Source organism: Akebia trifoliata, chromosome 10, assembly GCF_017979445.1.
Source record: "Akebia trifoliata isolate Shusen 1 chromosome 10, ASM1797944v1, whole genome shotgun sequence".
NCBI lineage: Eukaryota > Viridiplantae > Streptophyta > Magnoliopsida > Ranunculales > Lardizabalaceae > Akebia > Akebia trifoliata.
This window is the reverse complement of record NC_141384.1, coordinates 28,228,869-28,248,155: the sequence shown is the minus strand read 5'-3', so window position 1 is coordinate 28,248,155 and position 19,287 is coordinate 28,228,869. Positions and strand designations below refer to the sequence as shown.

At 33.7% G+C, this 19,287-nt stretch overlaps 2 protein-coding genes across 3 annotated transcripts; both read left to right on the top strand.

Annotated features, from left to right (window-relative positions):
- The first annotated feature begins 839 nt into the window (after positions 1-839).
- On the top strand, positions 840-9,565 carry LOC147393596 (protein HOTHEAD-like). 2 transcript variants are annotated; one of them, XM_086455693.1, is made up of 6 exons: positions 841-1,205; positions 2,489-3,130; positions 6,027-6,424; positions 7,973-8,490; positions 8,583-8,639; positions 9,246-9,565. In XM_086455693.1, the coding sequence occupies exons 1-5, from the start codon at positions 1,124-1,126 to the stop codon at positions 8,635-8,637; spliced, it is 1,695 nt and encodes a 564-aa protein (XP_086311819.1). In that variant the 5' UTR covers positions 841-1,123; the 3' UTR covers positions 8,638-8,639; positions 9,246-9,565. The 2 variants fall into 2 exon arrangements, with proteins under 2 accessions (XP_086311820.1, XP_086311819.1); XM_086455694.1 differs by lacking the exons at positions 8,583-8,639; positions 9,246-9,565 and having other exon boundaries at positions 840-1,205; positions 7,973-8,494.
- Positions 9,566-10,895: 1,330 nt separating this feature from the next.
- On the top strand, positions 10,896-18,720 carry LOC147393595 (ATPase GET3A-like). The gene is made up of 7 exons (XM_086456611.1): positions 10,896-11,177; positions 13,566-13,690; positions 14,992-15,142; positions 17,272-17,382; positions 17,501-17,636; positions 17,848-17,963; positions 18,050-18,720. Exons 1-7 carry the CDS (start codon positions 10,917-10,919, stop codon positions 18,224-18,226), a joined length of 1,077 nt encoding a protein of 358 aa, XP_086312737.1. The 5' UTR covers positions 10,896-10,916; the 3' UTR covers positions 18,227-18,720.
- The last annotated feature ends 567 nt before the right edge of the window (positions 18,721-19,287 follow it).

Here is a 19,287-nt window from a genome sequence, read left to right as displayed (position 1 = left end):
TGGAGGTGTGGATTTTCGGGTAAAAAACTAGTCGAACCACCTCTTCGAAAATTTACTTTTCAGAAGGGGTGCCAATAAATTCACTTAGGCCAAGCTGAATTCATTGAAATATACGAAGATTTAATGTTCATAGATGATCGAAGAGATACTGAGATCATAATTTGCTCTAATACCAAATGATGTAGTTCAAGACAATATAATGGCCAAGCAAAGGTTTGGCCCTAGATATAAGTTGTAAAAGGAAAATAATTAAGCTCCCTCTCTCAACATTATATTTTTCAAATATAAATACAAGATCGAGCATAGAATACCAAAATCTTAAAAGAATCGTGATAAACTGACGCTCTTTTTTGTACGTTCTCTAACCTAACAGTTCACAGAACCATAAATCTCTATGCTTGCGTATCCCGAAGCAAATGATCTACAGTTCTGTGAAGGGAGCGTACAAAAAAGAACATCAAATTATCACGACTCATCCTAAAATTCTCTTTTACAGGTAATAAAATGTGCAATATCGTGTACACATGCTTGTTAAGAATCTTTACCCTAGAAGCAGCACGTGTGTTGAACTACTTCACACAAGAGTAGTTGTATTTCATTAAACCCCAACTTTCTTCGAGTAACAATCAAACCAAAAAGCACATAACATGATAATGAACCCTCACTCAATTAAGGATAGAAAACAGATATTAGGTGCAAAGTTATTAATTAAATGACAAGTTTTTCTTCAATTTGTTTGGTCAGATATTGGTAAAAAACTAAATATATCCAAACATACTTTTTTCTTAGATGTTATAAATATATCAATAGTGTCACTGATGAGCTAATTAGCATCAGTTGCACTCCTTTAAATTTTCCAAAAAAAAACTAAAAAAATAAAATTTGAGAAGTGGGTTGAAATCTATAAATGGGTGTGTCTTGATATTGTTAAATTATATGTTTTGAAGTTTGTGTCGCCGAAAAATTGAAAAAGGAGTTCTTTGCACCATTGTGACAGTTTTTTTTTTGGCTACGAGAGTTGGGATTCATGTGTATTTAAAGGAGGTTAGGTTGATTTGATTGTAAAAGAAAAAAAAAAAAAGAAATCAAAGATCTTAGAATTTTTTTTGTAGAAAATTTGAAAATGGGTTTAGGGTGGTGGAGATTGGTTGGTGTAGCTTTTGTTGGAATTTTCTTCTTCCATGGTTTCTGTTACTCAGAACAAGGTATCAATCTATCTATCTTTCTTCTTCTTCTTCTCATTTTATCTTTTATTTTTCATTTTTTTGGGTTAGTTTACTTGATTGATCTTCCATGCCATCCGCTCTGTTTTTCATTGTTTGGCAATTAAAAAAAAAAATAGAAAATTCTTTCTTTTGAATCTTGGGTCTCCAATGCTGAGGAAATTTAGTTTTAAATGCCAAATTTTATGTAAAATGCCAGGCGGCACATATTTTTTTCTTTTAAATTTTTATCAGGAGTATAATAAAAAAATTAGATTGATACTGGAGTTACCTCAGTGGGGGGAACACACGGGGACATCTTGACGTGCTGGTGCGTGCATGCCCATAAATGCATCTATGGACCTGCGTATGCCACCATGTCAAGGTGTCCCCCATGTATCTCTCGTTGAGGTCATTCTAGCACGAATCAAAAAATTATGCTTTGATTGGTTCTTTGTTATTTTTAGATTTTAGTATTTTTCTTAGATAGTTTCTAACCACTTGATTTGAGTAATTTTTTAGTATGCTGATCTAATGGTAATTAATTAACCAATCAAACTGATTTTTGGTGGATTGTCCACTCCATTGAATGCTCTTCGAGATTCGATGACAGGCATCTCAATAACCATCCAACTGGAGATCCTAAATGATGATGTAATTTTCCTAAACATCAAGGGCATTTGTTAATTATTTTCACACACAAAATTCTGCAACTATTATTTTCCCAGATCGTGACCCAGTTATTTGAGAAAAAATGACTCAAAAAACACATTATCTTAACAACCACGTAAATGAAAAATCCAAGAGTTGAGATTTCATACCTAACCCATTGGTACTTACCTTGAGGACCATCATCGACTATTAAATCTTATGGTTACATGGTTGGTATTCGGGACAATGTTTCCAAGTTATCTGGGCCTCTAAGAACACAAAACTAATCCTTAGGACACATGTAGTCCCCTTTGGGTCTCTTAGACCACCAAACTAATACTCGGGTCTCTTAGAGGTCCTAAGGGGGGTTTCGAACTCAAGACCTCCGCTTCCTGAGGCATGATTTTGACCATCTCACCAACCCTTAGATGGTTGAACCATGTCATTTTTTGTGAGATAAAGTATCCGAGTAGAAGAATGATTAGGGAGATTCCGACCCATAATTAACAATTTGAACATATTCGAATTTGGCATTCAATTAAGCAAGATTAAAGAACGATAAATAAAATAAAATTATTTATTACTAAATAAACTAATTTTCTTCGTATATCATATGTGCCATTTTTTTTCTATAGCTCCAAATTACACCTTCATTAAACAGGGGACATCGGCTCCCACTGTATCTTACTACGACTACATTGTCATCGGAGGAGGAACTGCAGGTTGTCCTTTGGCCACAACCCTCTCTCAAAATTATAGTGTCTTGTTAATTGAAAGAGGAGGCTCTCCTTATGGAAACCAAAACATAACCAATTTATCCGCATTTGGTGTTGCCCTCTCGGACCTCTCTCCCACATCGCCCTCACAACGTTTCATCTCTGAGGACGGTGTCATTAACGCTCGAGCAAGGGTATTGGGTGGTGGGAGTTGCTTGAATGCTGGGTTCTACACTCGAGCGAGCACAAAGTATGTGAAGGATTTGGGTTGGGACGGGAACCTTGTTAATCAATCTTACGGATGGGTGGAGAAGATCGTTGTGTTCGAGCCTCCAATGCTGCAATGGCAATCAGCCGTCCGAGATGGATTAGTAGAAGTTGGTGTACTGCCTTACAATGGGTATACATTTGATCACATATATGGTACTAAGATTGGTGGGACTATTTTCGATCGAGATGGGCATAGACACTCCGCAGCTGATTTGCTCGAGTATGCAAATCCCAAAGGACTTACCGTTCTTCTCCATGCCCCCGTAAATAAGATTTTGTTTCGAACCAAAGGTAAGACTCTCTTGATTCATAACTAGACAATTTTCACAAAAATCACTTCTTCTAACATTTCTTATATCATGAAAAGACTTGAAATTTAAAATTTTGGACGGTCAACTTTTTAAATGATTAGTAATGTCAAAATAGACTAGTTTTTTAAGATGATGATCACTATGTTAGAACTAGGATTATCAATGGATTCTATTGGATCAGAAATCTGATCCGATAACTTCAGATATGGATTGAGAATTTGGGTCAGATGAGTCAATCTAATAAAATGTGAGAACCATATGTAAATTATATTATATATGTTATGTAATATACGAAGTTTGTTTAAATTTATTTATCAAATTGGTTTTGATCCAAGCTAGAACTGATCTGATAGTTATTGGATCGGGTTTGGTTCCTAATGTTGAGATCAACAAAAGCCGATTTGACAAAAAAGTCCAATCCAATGCTTATTGGACCGGTTCTAGGTCTGATCCAATCCTAATCAGATTGGTCCGAGATCGACCCAATCCAATCTGTGCCTGATCTACTTACAGCCCTAGTAGGGGCAATAGACTTTACTACGAGATTACTACACACATGTACCATTTTCACTGAAAATGCTTATATTACCACACCAACTTCTTTTTATGTGGCACCCAACAATTAAATTAAATTAAATGTAATGTTTGAGGTATAGTTAACTATTTTACTTTTTTAGATGATATTTCTAATTTCCTCTTTTGGGGTGCGGATAACCAATTTTTTAATGATGGCACTCCTCATTTCCTTTTTGGGATTTCTTCTAGGGTGAGAAAACTAGGGCTACAACTTGAGCGGGTTAGAGGGTCAACCCAAGTCGTAGATCCCTCAACTCGAGCTCGACACGATCGAGCATCGGGTTGGTGCTTGTTCACCCAAGTTCCACTAGAGACTAATGGTTTGTTCTTTACAGAAGCCAGTTCCAACTCCATAAACTGGCTTCTGAAAGAAGCAGAAGCCCAGAATCTGAAAAATCACATCCAGCATAAACTTGTTCGTTATAGAAGCACATAAGTCAGAAATTGATGTTCGTTTGACAGTTTTTTATTGTTGAAATCTGGTAAAATGACCAGAATACCTTTAATGTTAATAATGCACTAGAATATACAAAAAATAAGTAGAATATCTTAATAAAATATAATTACACTATATATATATATATATATATATATATATATATATATATAATAAATTACATTAAAAAATTATAAAAGTAATTATTTTCAATTTAATAAATTTATAAATTTTATAATTCTATCAAAATTTTGATAGCATTTCCTCTTAAAAATGAACATATAATAAAGAAAATACTTGCATAATACACAATCCAACATTCACATAAAGATGAAGGGTGTTTTGATAATAAAGTAATGATGATGAATTGCTTTTGATCTTGGTAGTAAAGATGAAGGGTATTTTGATAATTCCATTTTATTTGTAAGGTTATGTTTGATTGAAAATTTGATTAAAAATAAAGGGTATTTTGGTAATTCCTTTTTAGTTGTTAAGGTTAAGTTTGGTTGAAAATTTGATTAAAGATGAAGGGTATTTTTGTAATTCCATTTTATTTTTAAGGTTAAGTTTGTTTGAAAATTTGATTAAAAATGAAAGGTATTTTGGTAATTGGTAAAGATGAAGGGTATTTTAGTATTTTCATTTTATTTTTTAAGGTGAAGTTTGGTTGAAAATTTGATTAAAGATGAATGGTATTTTGATAAAAATGTAAAGTATTTTGGAAGATGAAGGGTATTTTGATAATTGATAAAAATGAAAGGTATTTTGGAAGATAAAATGTATTTTGGTAAAGATAAAGGGTATTTTGATAATTCCCTTTTATTTTTTAAGGTTAAGTTTGATTGAAAATTTGATTAAAGATAAATGGTATTTAAGTAAAGATGAAGGATATTTTAGTAATCTCATTTCATTTTTTAAAGTTAAGTTTTATTAGAAATTTGATTAAGGATTAAGGGTATTTTGTTAACTACATTTGAACCGTTTTACGTTTTTAACTTCCCACAAAAGTCATTTGAAGAAGTCTCTATTGGAGGACTTTTTTTAGGAGTTACTTTTGGACTTCAATGAAAATCCATTGGAGCAAAAAAAAAATCCAAACGAACATCATTTATCTGATTTTTTTGATTTAAAAGTTAAAAAAAAAAAAAAGCTCTTGAAATTGTAAAAAACAGGGCCTAAGCTTTTAAAATTTAGTTGAGCTTGGATTAGCCCAAATTAAGTAATTTTGGGCAGTTGGGCGAGTTGGGCAAGTTGAACAAGCCTAATTTCATTTTCAAGTTAGGCAATTTTAGAAAAGTTTAGCTCATTTTTCTCTCTTTAAAATTTATGTAAAAACAACTCTTCATCTTAAAAAATCTGTACAATACTATACTTAAACATATATAATAATAGATTTAAATATAGAAAGAAAAATCAATAATTTTTTTTTTCTTTAGTTTTACAAATATATTTAGGAAGTGAAAACTAATTTTTTTTTAAATAAATAAATAAAAATATTTATATGTAAATATATAATGTCAGGTCAAGTTGAGTTGGGTTGAGATGTCTTAGCCTAGGCTCAACTCATTTTTCATATAACTCAAGCTAAGCTCACCCATCGATCAGGTTGAGTTCGTGTTAGCTCAGCCAAATTGCAACCCTAGAGAAAACATTGTCAAATTCTAAATTAAGAAACTAGTTTTGAAAGTGAGAGTTGAAGTGATTGAGGAATAAATCGTAGATCCTTTGACATCAAATTACCGTTACTTAAATAAATTCATAAATCCATGTGTTATTAACAAAAGTTGGTGTGGCTATATAAATTAATCATCACCAAAATAGCTACTATGTTTACTTAACTCCTGAATCATCATTCATTATATAGGAAAGCTAAGGCCAAAAGCCATTGGTGTGATCTTCAATGATGCATCTGGTGTCAAGCACAGAGCCTATTTAAACAAGTGTTCGAAGAGTGAGATCATCCTATCCGCGGGTTCCCTTGGAAGCCCTCAGATGTTGATGTTGAGCGGCGTGGGGCCAGCCGAACACCTTCTGTCCCACGGCATTAAGGTGGTAGTGGACCAGCCCATGGTTGGCCAAGGGATGTCAGATAACCCCATGAATATCGTACTTGTACCTTCCCCTACTGATGTTGAGATCTCACTCGTACAAGTAGTTGGAATAACCAAATTTGGAAGCTACATTGAAGCTGCAAGTGGTGCCAACTTTTTCGTTACAGTACCACAAAGCCCTCAAAGAAACTTTGAGATGTTCTCACCTCAGGTTCTTATTTAATATCTCTTTGGTCTCATGAATTATATGCCCACACAAGCTAACACAGTGCACATCAAGTTTTTTTTTTTTTTTTTTAAATTGATTTTATTTTAATTCAAACTCAATTTGTTAGATATAGTGAACCTCAATTTTTTGTGTGAATATCATCTTTTCATAAATATAAATGAAATAACTTAGGGAATTGTATACACATTTCTTGCTTTTTAATAGATGTAAGTCAATCCAAACAAATTGAACCAGGGTCTGACCATGCAGGTCCTACTAATTTTACAAATTTTTTATCCAATTATTGGTTTGGGTTTTAGAGTATTAATTGCTATAATTGACTTGATTAATAGCTACTTTTGTTACAATGTATTAGTTCATTTCAAGACGACGATATACCTCGTCCAAAAGATTTATTTTTTTATTTTATTTTTTTTTGGTATTTTTCTTTAACCCGTTTATGAAAATCATATTTATATTGATAATATTAAGCCCTATACTTATATCAATTCTTCTTAATTTCAATGCAAGGGTTTCTATGGAATCATTTCTCTCCTAATCACTTCTAGAGAACTATGATTGCTACATCATTTGATTGGCATAGTATTTGTGATGTTGCCTTTTGGGGTCAAAAAGCGTTTTTAGAAGCTTTGGGGTCTACAAGTGGGCAAATTAGAGATGGGATGAGAGAATGCTTGTTGGGGTCTAGAAGTGCTTTTAGAATATGTGAGACGTTTGTAATAATTATTGAACAAAACAAATATATGGGTTTTTTTTAGTCCGCGATGAAGAGTAACCAAAATTAAGTTCTGGTTGATTTCTTACTTTTCCAAGAATCTAATAGTTGAGTTCCCAACAAACATGTTTTTAACTTCAAAAAGTATTTTTAATTGTCGGAAAGTTAAAAGTCATCCTCAAAAACCTTAATTATTTATTATCATACATTCCATTGAGTCAACACAAATGTTTACAAATCAACTCGATCCAGTGGGTTTTGGAGGGAGCTTTTGTACATATACACATAAATAGAAGGCAGATTTACCAAAACATGCACAACTTTTCGTTTATTTACCAAAACGGTACACTATTCAAAATATTTTCGAAAACGGTAATTTTACCGTTTTCGGAATTGATTTTTTTTACCAAAACGGGTAAAAACAGTAAAATGTATTTTTTTTTATCGAAAATACCCTTTTTTATTTTTTGACTTAAATTACAAAAATAAAATTGATTTTGGTAAAAAAAAAATTGTAAATACATATGATTGTTGGATTACCAAAAGAGAGTGAATCTTTTAAGTTGGATTTTCATTTTTTTAAGGTTAAAATTATAAATACATATGTAAAACAAAAAAAGGGTATTTTCGGTATAAAAAAATATATTTTACTGTTTTTACCGTTTTGGTAAAAAAAGTAATTCCGAAAACGGTAAAATTACCATTTTCGAAAATATTTTGAATAGTGTACCGTTTTGGTAAATAATTTCAAAAACTCTACCGTTTTGGTAAATTATTCTAGAAACTAAATATGTAACTTTGGGTCTGTTGTGTAGATGGGCCAAGCTGTAGAAGCAATGAGCAGTCTTGACAGTAGAGCTATTAGAGGGGGATTTCTGCTTGAGAAGGTCATCGGTCCTCTCTCAACGGGTCATCTGGAGCTCCGGACACGGAACCCAAATGATAACCCGAAAATCACTTTCAACTACTTTAAAGAACCCGAGGACTTACAAAGATGTGTCGATGGGCTTAGGACGATCGAGAAGGTGATTGAATCAAAGGCATTTGCAAAGTTTCGATATCCTAACCTCTCATGGCAAGCACTCCTCAATATGACCTTGAAAATCCCATTGAACTTCATACCCAAGCACGACAACGATTCGATCTCATTAGAACAGTTTTGCAAGGACACTGTGATGACTATATGGCATTATCATGGAGGTTGTCAAGTGGGTCGGGTTGTGGATCATGACTATAAGGTTCTTGGTGTGGATGCACTTCGGGTTATTGATGGATCCACTTTTAATTCCTCCCCTGGTACAAATCCTCAAGCCACCGTTATGATGCTTGGAAGGTAACATATATCATCACCATCAAAAGTTGTTATTTGTTTATGATATTTGTGTTGATTGGTAGTGGGACCATTGTTTGAAATTGGTGATGCAGGTATATGGGAGTCAAGATTCTCAATCAAAGGCTTAGATCAGATGGATCAACATAGAGGTGGACCATAATTCTATATTTGACATAAATAGAGAGCTGAATGATTTTTTGCTCACATAATTTTTACTCATAAACTCTCCAAGGGTAGTTTAGTAACTATAAATTCTATATGAAAACTTAAGAATTTTACAAGAAAATTTGAGGGGCCAAAGCCTACAAATTTTATTTTAGAAACCGAATTTTGATAGTTCATGACTGTTGAAAATTTTGTTATTCCCCAATTCAATGACTTAGAGTTATCAAATTTCTCCCATCCTCCATTAATTTGACGGTTTCGGTCCCTTGTAAAAAAAAAAAAAAAAAAGGTGACAATGAAAAAATTGACGTCTTGGTTTATTAAATTTTATGAAATTCGACAATTTTGGACCGTCAAATATAGGTTTTTTCACATTGTGTAAGAGTAGTTTTGTCAATTGGGGATGCCATTCAATACATGCTAGCTCATGTGATTGGTGGATCTTGGATGCCATTCAATACATGCTAGCTCGTGTGATTGGTGGATCTCGGATTCTCTGAGCAATTTTTTTTCTTCTACTCGTAACGAGTTAGTTTAAAGATTTTATTTGGTTTTATTGAGATATATACATGGTGTTATTTCTTTTCCAGAGAGTTGATTCCAACACGCTCCTGCACACTATGAGTCTATGACAAGAACATAACAACTTGACACGCGTAGGAGGGACCTTGCTACTGGTGTACGTAAAGAAGCAATATTAAGACATATCTACATAATAAAATACAATATTTCTCCACCCAATGTTTATCCCCGACATAAGTAGGGGTTGAGATTTAATCTCTCCACAAATCTCGATTCGATGAATAATTTCAATTTTATTTCCTTATGCTATGAAATAATTTTATGTACTTAAGCGTTTGTGATTTAATTTTATGTATTTCAATATAAAATACAAACTACTTTAATTAAACATTATCTATGTGAATGACATGTGAAGACTTTTGTTAAAATTTTCGAAGTCTCATAAGCAATTTCACCCAAAGTGAAATCGTGGATCTATCATGTTAAGCTTGTCTCGAGTAAGCCAAAACCATTACCCTTTAAGATGTTTTGTACGAATGTTGCAACTTGATTACATGTAGAAATAATTAGATCTTTGTTATTCATTTACTCTCAAATAAAGTGAAAATCAATTTTTATGTTTTTGGTTCAAGCATGACAAATAATTTCTATGTTCTTTGATTTTTTTTTCTAGCTTTGAAATTCAATTTCATATTAAATTTAAGACTCGAGAAAATAAAAAAATAATTCTTCTTTCTCTCTCATGAATAGGACAGATAGGCAAACATCACAATATGCAAACTTTAACATATATATTTACAATAGGGGGTTTTTTACTAAGCATCACATTACTCTTAAGTTGAAAGCGGTAAAAACATGCTTAGAATCCACTCATTTACACTTGATATCGAAGAGAAAATCTTCAAAGGAGTTGGAATTTCGTCGTCCTTTCGTATCAACAGTAAAGAATAGTGAAGAAAATGATGGATGAGATAGTCAATTGATAGAACCCTTAAGTGAGTAAGGATATTTCTATCATTTCATATATTTGAGAGTATTTTGAACTTTTAACCATCTCCATTAATGGAGAAACGATTTAGATAATAGCTTGACTGGGTCAACGAAAGTCTAGGAAAACATAACTCATCTAGCATTTCGTGCATGGGCAGTGACCCTTATTTCGTAGGGGATAAAACAAATTTACCCTTAATTTTTTCAATTTAAATATTTATTATCTAAATAAAATATGATTTTATAGTTAAACATCTTCTCTAATCTACTTTATTTTATTAAAAAATATAAATATTAAATAAGAGATTTATTATTGCCACGCCAACCTCTACCAATGGTAGGGCAATTGCACACAATTGGTGTGGCATTAGCAAAAGTTGGTCTGACAATAGCAACTCTCATAAATAATCATGGTTTTTAAACTCGATATCGCGTCTGTTCAGCTTCGATACTGAGTCGTCTCGGATGAGTTTGAGATGTCTTATGAGATAACTCAAAAAATTGAATGTGAGACGTAAAACTCGGTCAAAAAATGACTTTGTGAGTTGGTCTCGTTCAGCTCTTATACCGAATTAACTCGGGCAATACGTCTCGGACGAGTTTAAAAATCATGTAAATAATTGTAAAACGAGTCAAATGCTATATTTCGTCCGATACAACTCGGTCCCCATGAACGAGACTAGACGCCAAACCGAGTTTTAAAACCATGCAAGTCTCTTTTTTGTTCTTTTTCTTTTTAGATTTTGTTAATGGCGAGAGAGCAAGAAATACTAGAAGGAACAGTGCAGAATGTCTTAGACCAAGAGAGTCTCAAATGGGTTTTCGTTGGAGGTAAAGGTGGTGTGGGCAAGACGACTTGTAGTTCGATTCTTTCGATCCTTCTCTCTAGGGTTCGATCCTCTGTTCTTATCATCTCTACCGACCCAGCTCACAATCTCAGCGATGCTTTCCAGCAGAGATTCACCAAAACCCCTACCTTGGTCAATGGTTTCACCAATCTCTTCGCCATGGTATCATCTCTCTATAATTTTCTGGAAAAAAAAAATCTTATTTTTTCCCCTTAATTTAGTCTTAGGGTTGAGTTTGTGAGTTTTCGCTTCTTTTAAGCTATGTTAAAAAGGGTTTCTTTTGATTTTAGCGAAACTTTGGATCTTTCATGAATTCGGACAATACCCATTTTTTAAATTTATGTTTTTTTTTTCCCATGGAAGATTTTTCATAAAAGTAAAAAATTCTGGGTATTTATTTGATTTGCAAAGTTGGTTTTTTGGATGAATTAATTTTATACCCATTTCCTGGATTTATGTTTTGTGAATTTTCATGTTTTTGGTTTACATTGTTTATGAGTATGATATGATCCTAGATCCTATAGACAATTTTGATCCACTTCAAGGGGATCTTCCTCCAAATTAATTTATTTATTTTTATTGATTGCTTGCCAAAAATGTATTACATCCTCCAATTATATATAAAGGAAGGATTTTGAATCCGACGTGCAAATATTAGACTCTTAATTTAATAAGACTTCCGAAATTAGTAAAATAGAAAGAATCCTAAAATAAGAAAATACCTAATTGGCATCTAGAGTTCTAAACAACTAAATAATATATCCTAAAATAACGTATCCTAACATCCATCCCCCCTTCAAAATGACTTGTCCTCAAGTCAGAAAATTTTCAAAAGTAACTTCATCCTTCAGCATGTTCACATCGGTCTCCAAAAGGAGTAGTTGAGGTTTCTTGCAACGATATTCCGGTTTGAAAAGTTCGTTGCAACTGAAACAAAGACCTTTCGATCGCCGTGTCGCTTGTTCTGCCAAGGAAAGTTTATTAATAGGAGGTGCCTTTGGCTCAAGAGGTGTTGCATGACACAATGAAAAATCTTGGGTTACCTTAATCATTTCTTCTTGGCAAATATCTAAGTCGAGTGCTTTGGTTAGTGTACCAGGCCTAAATAACTGAAAAATCTTGGGTTATCTATGTCGTCATGTAAGCCCGAGACAAAACAACTAATTAAAAATAATTCTAGTAAATCGGTAACCCAATTCACAAGCTTTTCAAATAGGCATTGAAATTCACAAATCGTATCAGTTTGTTTAAGTTTAGATAATACTGCACCCAGATTCGCAAATTCCCAAGAGACAAAGCGAGAGCATAGAGAGCCCGAGTGAATTGGGTCCATGACATTAACCCAATCAAACGAGTCATCCAACGATACCATGCTATAGCGTCTCCGGTTAGGTGAACTGACGCCAAGGAAACCATCTGTTCATTGGGCAAGCCATTCAATTGTTGATATTGTTCAGCTAGAAAAGTCCAGCCTTCTGGATCATCTCTATCAAACCTTGGAAAATCGATACGAATCAGACGACCTTGTATTGCTATACCGTCGTGTTGATTTTCCATTCTTTGTTGTACATTAGCAAGAGCACGTGGCACTTCTCGAACTGGCGGTTGATTTGCAACCAAACACTCCTGGGTTGCTTGAATCACCCACATCCCTTCTTTCAACTTGTGAATATCAGTGTTTATTTGATCAACCCAAGGCTCAAATGAGTCGATTCTTGGCTCCTTAACAGTCACCATCTTTGACGCAAAGATCGTTTGCTCTGATACCTGATAATAGGATCCTAGATCCTATCGACAATTTTGATCCACTTCAAGGGGGATCTTTCTCCAAATTAATTAATTTATTTTTCTTGATTGCTTGTCAAAAACATATTACATCCTCCAATATATATAAATGAAGGATTTTGACTCCAACGTACAAATATTTGACTCCTAATTTAATAAGACTTCCTAAATTAGTAAAATAGAAAGAATCCTAAAATATAAAAAAATACCTAATTAGCATCTAGACTCCTAAACTACTAAATAACGTATCCTAATAGAACATGCAAGAATTAATTTTGGACCTTTGATGAATTCAGACAATACCCATTTTGTAAATTTATGTTTTTTTTTCATGGAAGATTTTTCATAAAAGTACAAAGTTTTGGTTCTTTTTTTTTTTTTTTTTAATTTGATTTGCAAAATTATGTTTTTGGATGAATTAATTTTATACCGATTTCTTGGATTTATGTTTTGTGAATTTTCAAGTTTTTGGTTTCAATTATTTATGAGCATGCACGAATAAATGTTGGTTGTTTATTGATTTCGGTTAAAATTTTGCACAATTTTTTTTTTTTGGATGAATTAATGTTATACCCGTTTCCTGGATTTATGTTTTGTAAATTTTCATGTTTTTGGTTCCAATTGTTTATGAACATGCAAGAATAAATGTTGGTTGTTTCTCGATTTCGGTTAAAATTTCTTTATTTAGTGTATATTATGTTGGGTTCCTTTTGAAATGACCTTCTGATTAATTTGCTCTCAACATTTTAATCTCTTCTTTTGTAGGAGGTGGATCCCAATGTAGAGAATGAGGACTTGCCGAATGTGGAAGGGATGGATAGCTTTCTTTCCGAGTTAGCAAATGCAATACCTGGAATTGACGAGGCCATGAGCTTTGCTGAGATGCTAAAGTATTCCCTCCTTTTCTCCTTTTTGAATATACACAATCGAATACATTAGCATTACTTTTTTAACTAGAATTGAGAAATATTGGTGATTGTTTAGTTCATTATTTCCTCACAAGAGATCTTTCGTAGACATTGCAAACTTTGAAGTGTTGGGAATTTTTTATTAAATGATTTTTTTTTTAGAATGTGACAAAACAATGAATTCTTGAAATTTGTTTGATTTTTTTTATTTAACCATTTGGACCCAATTGTACAGATGAAAAATCCAAGTACATTCCATTTAAAGAAATATCCTTTTGGAACTTGTTACCCATATCTCTATGGGAAAGATTTTATTGTTTTGAAATTTCTTTTCAGCTTCCTAATGTTCCTTAAAGTATGTATTACCTGTTAGAAACCAAACCAATCTCTAGGATTTGAAGGCTAGTTTCTGGTGAGGTCAAAGATGCCAAATTGACACTCATGCATATTCCCAAGGCCTTCGTGATGTCAAGGCATTGACAAAGTATTGATAAAGAGGCTTGGATTGAATAACTGGAGATGTATCATACTATCATATGATTATGGAGGAGAGCTCAAAGCTCATTTAATAGATGTGAGCTTGGCAAGGACCTAGGTGACAAGCATTTATTAAAAGAGGACTCTTGTCTCAACCAACATTAGGAATCAAATTGGCACTAGGAATCACATGCCCATTTTAGAGCCCGTTTAATGTTGTCAATGAATTTGAATCTAACCTCCAAGATGTATTTCTCAAGATATGGGCTTTTGCGAGACGACATTGTGGGAGCAGTATGCCAGTGAGTGTGGTACTTTTTTAGTTGAGGATCTTATGAGAGATCTCTAACCATTGAGAGTAACCTGAATTAAGTGGGGAAAAGACTCAATGGCAGTTAAGGATAGAAATTAAGGATGGTCAACATTTATTTTTTTGAAGGGATAGAGAATTGCTCTGGTCCACAATATTGGTGTTGGACTCATTTAAAAATAATAAAAAATTAAAAAATTAAAAAAAAACTTGGAACTCATTGCCATTTTGTGTGTTTGAGAATGCTCTAGCCCACTGTATTGCAATGTCACCATCCATGTAGAGTTGATCTATATCGTACCCTTCCTACAAAAAAATGTTCCACTCAATGTGGGGTCTAGGACTTTCAACATAGAGCTCCAATTTTATTATTTTTATTTATTTATTATTATTATTTTTTTTTTTTGGGGGGGGGGGGGGGGGGGGGGGGGGGGAGGAATGTTACATTTGTTATTTATAATCTAATATTTCTGACACTTTTTTTTTCCTTTTGCAGATTAGTTCAGACAATGGATTACTCTGTTATAGTGTTCGATACAGCTCCAACTGGCCATACACTTCGGCTGTTGCAGTTCCCTTCAACATTGGAGAGGGGACTTGGGAAAATGATGAGCTTGAAAAATAAATTTGGTGGCGTAATTAATCAGGTACTATTTGAATTCTTAATAAAGGGTATAGTTTTCCACCTTTGATGAGTCTCTGGCTTTAACCATTTCAGTTAATTTTACAAGGAGCTGATTTTGAAATGTAACTTATTGGGTATTAGTTCTCACCATTGTTGTTTCTTTTACATGGGAGAATAAGCGTTAGATAGTAAATTTCCATGTCCTTTATTCTGTGGAAAATAATGAATTCATAGGGATTTTATTTTTATCCAATTATTGATGTTATGAGATCTATTGAATGGTGGTGCTAGTCAAGTGAGGCATCTTCTCACTTTGAAATTTGTGTTTCATCTTTTCTAGGGTATAAGATTCCATGTTATAAGAGTAGCTTTTGATGTTAAGTTCTTTCTTTTGGATCCTCAAGGGGGTATAGGGTCTTGATGAGGAACTTCAACAACTAAAAGAAAAACTACTAAGGCAGACCAAGTGACTAATACTAATATATAATTATAAATATATAATCATTTGAGCCCAAAAACTCTCACTCTAGCTCAAAATCTTGGCCGACTAGGAGAGATTGTAACTTCATGATATCATATTTTTTCCTCTGCTTGTCTACCACTTTCTCTCTTCATTAGGCTTTACTTTGTTCCTAGTCATATGTATTCTTCTTCTGTAGCTCTCTCTCTCTCCATTTTTTGGTAATCCTTCCTGGATCCTGTTTGGTACTATAAGTGTATAACCTATGTGTGTGTGTGGGGGGAGTCCTTCATTTATGAATTGCAGCTTACTTTTTTTTAAATACATAATTAATGGGATTTACAGAGACTAGCATCAAATAGAAGGGTATTTTTCTACATTTGCTTTTAGGGATTATTTTCTTACTCATTTTATGTAATTTGATGGTTGGGATCATTTTGGTAAATCCAACGGGGTTTGGCCCCTGGGGGGATTGAGTTTTCTATATTAACAATTTTTTCCTATTTTTCACTTGCAAGTAATAAAACTACGGGATTCTTCTTCAGTGGATTTATCTTAGTTGATTGATCAGATTCTGGAGCTTGAGTTCTGGTATCGAACACTACCTGTGTTGTCCTCAGTCTTGTGCCTATTGAAAACCAAGGTCTCCCGCACTGCTCAATCAATGCAGTATTCCATCTGTCATCTGTGACCTTTGTTCATCACCATATCTATTTATTCATGTTCCTCTCTTTTCTGTCAATTTTCTTTTTTATTTTCTCTTCATGTTTGTTTCCATTTTTGGATTGGTTGTAGGCAGATTCCTATCTCACCAACATTATTATTCATACCCTGATTCCATCTTAGAATAATTTATGATCTAGTAATTCGTTGATATCTGCATTCTAGATCCTTACATAGATCAAGATACATTCAAATCTAGATTAAGACCCATTTTCAGATTATGATCTACAACATGTCGATGCAAGCCTATTTCCATATATAGAGGTCTAATAGAAAATCTTTCTCCATGTTAATGAAATTGTTATATCTTTTAAACAAAGTCGAACAGTGATGGGCCTACCATAATATGTTGTCAATTAAAAAACAATTAAGGATTTATTTTATGGTCATTTCCCACCATGTATTGGGGTTATGGTTGTGATCAGGCTCATGTGCTCCTTGAACAAATTGAATTACATAAAAATGCACGAACAAGATTTAGAATAACACTACTGCTCACCGTCATAATCCACAAAATTAAGTAGTTCTGGGTTCTCTTCATCTCTAACATGTCTGTACAACATTTGACCAACCTCTTGGCCTCATTCTCTCATGATGTCTGTAAGCATCTTTATTAGTTCATCCATGGTTGTCAATGGAAGAACCATTAAAGTGTAAGGATGACATGAGTACATTTTCAATAGGTTATCCAGGTACGAGTATGTGTCAACTATGATACTGCTATAGGTACTTAAGCACTATACGGCATGCCTAGCAAAAAAAAAAGCACCATACAACATTGGGATTTTGACAAAAATTAAAATGGAATAGCCAGGATGGCACTGACCTTGAATTGCATTTGTTTATGATAAGTTTAAGCATTTGTTACGATGCCAAAACATTGTCTTTTGTGATCATTAGTGAGATTTTTCTTGAATTGGTCCATATATTGAAGTAACTGAAAAGTGTTCGATATCTTTTCATGACAGATGACTCGTCTGTTTGGTGTTGATGATGAATTTGGCGAGGATGCCATCGTAGGAAAGCTCGAGGGCATGAAAGCTGTGATTGAAAAAGTGAATAAGCAATTCAAGGATCCTGTAAGATATCAAATTCTACTCTCACTATTGGGTACCTTAATTTATATTCAATTAACGTCTAGCTTTTTAAGTCCCGTCAAATCCTTCTTGACGGACTTCATTTGTTTTCCTCAAACAGGATTTGACGACCTTTGTATGTGTTTGCATCCCGGAATTCCTTTCTCTCTATGAAACAGAAAGGCTGGTGCAAGAGCTCTCAAAATTTGAGATTGACACTCACAATATCATCATTAACCAAGTACTTTTTGACGAAGGTGTGTTTTCCATGTTTTTTCAAGAGAGCTTCTATTGCCACACCAACTTATACTAATGCCACCCCCAAGATATGTGCTAATTCTTTAGTGATTTACATATGAATTGGGATGGCATTAGCAAAAATTGGTGTGGCAAAAATTGGTAATTTTTTTCAAGCACTTTCTTAAGATTTTTTTCTTCATTAATTCAACTGATGTGTTTTTCTTCTAGCTGTTGAATCCAAGTTGCTGAAAGCACGTATGCGGATGCAACAAAAATATATCGATCAGTTCTACATGTTATATGATGACTTCCACATTACTAAGTTACCATTGCTTCCCGAAGAGGTAAAATAAGTACCCACACATTCCATAAAGTCCTTTACTCCCTTTTTATTTCCTCGCTTGCACTAATGCAAAGTGGGTTTTCACAGGTTTGTGGGGTTGAAGCTTTAAAAGAATTTTCGCATAATTTTGTCAAACCTTACCAGCCCTCAACATCCAAAGGCATGTTAGAAGAGCTTAAGCAGAGAGTGTCCACATTAAGGCTACAATTAAAGGAAGCTGAAGCAGAGTTAGAAACAATGAGAAAAGGAAAACAAAAGGTCTGATCCCCACTCACCATCACCACAAGTGCCATTTTTTTTGTTGCACCAAGAAACAGATTGCTTCCGCCGTGTGATCTAGCAGCCAAGGAAGTCAATTATTGCACACTTCCGTCAACATCTTTATAGTGTTTTTTTTTTTTTTTTTGATGGGTGAGGGGTGTTTGGGTCTAGTGTAAGAAATTTAATGTTTTATTTTTTTTTTCAGATTAACAAAATGGGAGGTTCATTATTAGCCTTAGAGTGGTTATAGATGTGCTTGTGTCCCATTGATGCAAGGGCACAACTCAAGCCCATTTTTGGATAATTTGATCTTAATTACTTTTGCATCAAACATGGTTGTCAGATTTAGATCTAATGGTGGAACAGATTTCAGTCTGTTAAATGGGTCTGTTACAATGATATAGATATTAAAGTAGATGAACTGAAATCTGTACAATTAATCGTTATTTGGGTTAAATTACCTGAACAATGATGTTACAATCTACTATTGCTTTGAATTATAGTCTATTTTTCAAGTGCTATAAATGCTTACGGTTATTAGACATATTAGCTGATTTATTGAACTTGATTGAGATCCATGAGATTAGTAGTCAAGACTTTATACACATATATCGTATCCACATGGACCCAGTTGAACTAGTTCAAGTGGTTGGTCAATCAGGTGTTCCATCCAAGCCGTTTTCGGTTTTTAAGCTAAGGATGTGTTTGATTGCGGAGAAAATATGTGAGAAATTTTTGTTGGCATTTAATCTATTATGGAAAATTGTTTTTCAATTGAAATTGGTGGTGGTCCCTTAGTTGAAGTAGTGATGTAATTTCCTTTGTAACATCTTGTTGAATTCATTTGATTGTGAGGGAATGTATTGCTAATAACAGAGAGATCAAAGGAGAAATTTGTTTCTTAGATGTCAAAATGCCCTTGACCCATGGTTGAGTTTAACTCACCAAAATGTTTCTATTATTTGAGCCTTTTAATAATGGAATTGAAATTATTTTTCACCAATCAGTCTGGTTTTGGGGGGGGGGGTTGAAGATCTGAAGCACAGTTACCGGGTGAATCTGGT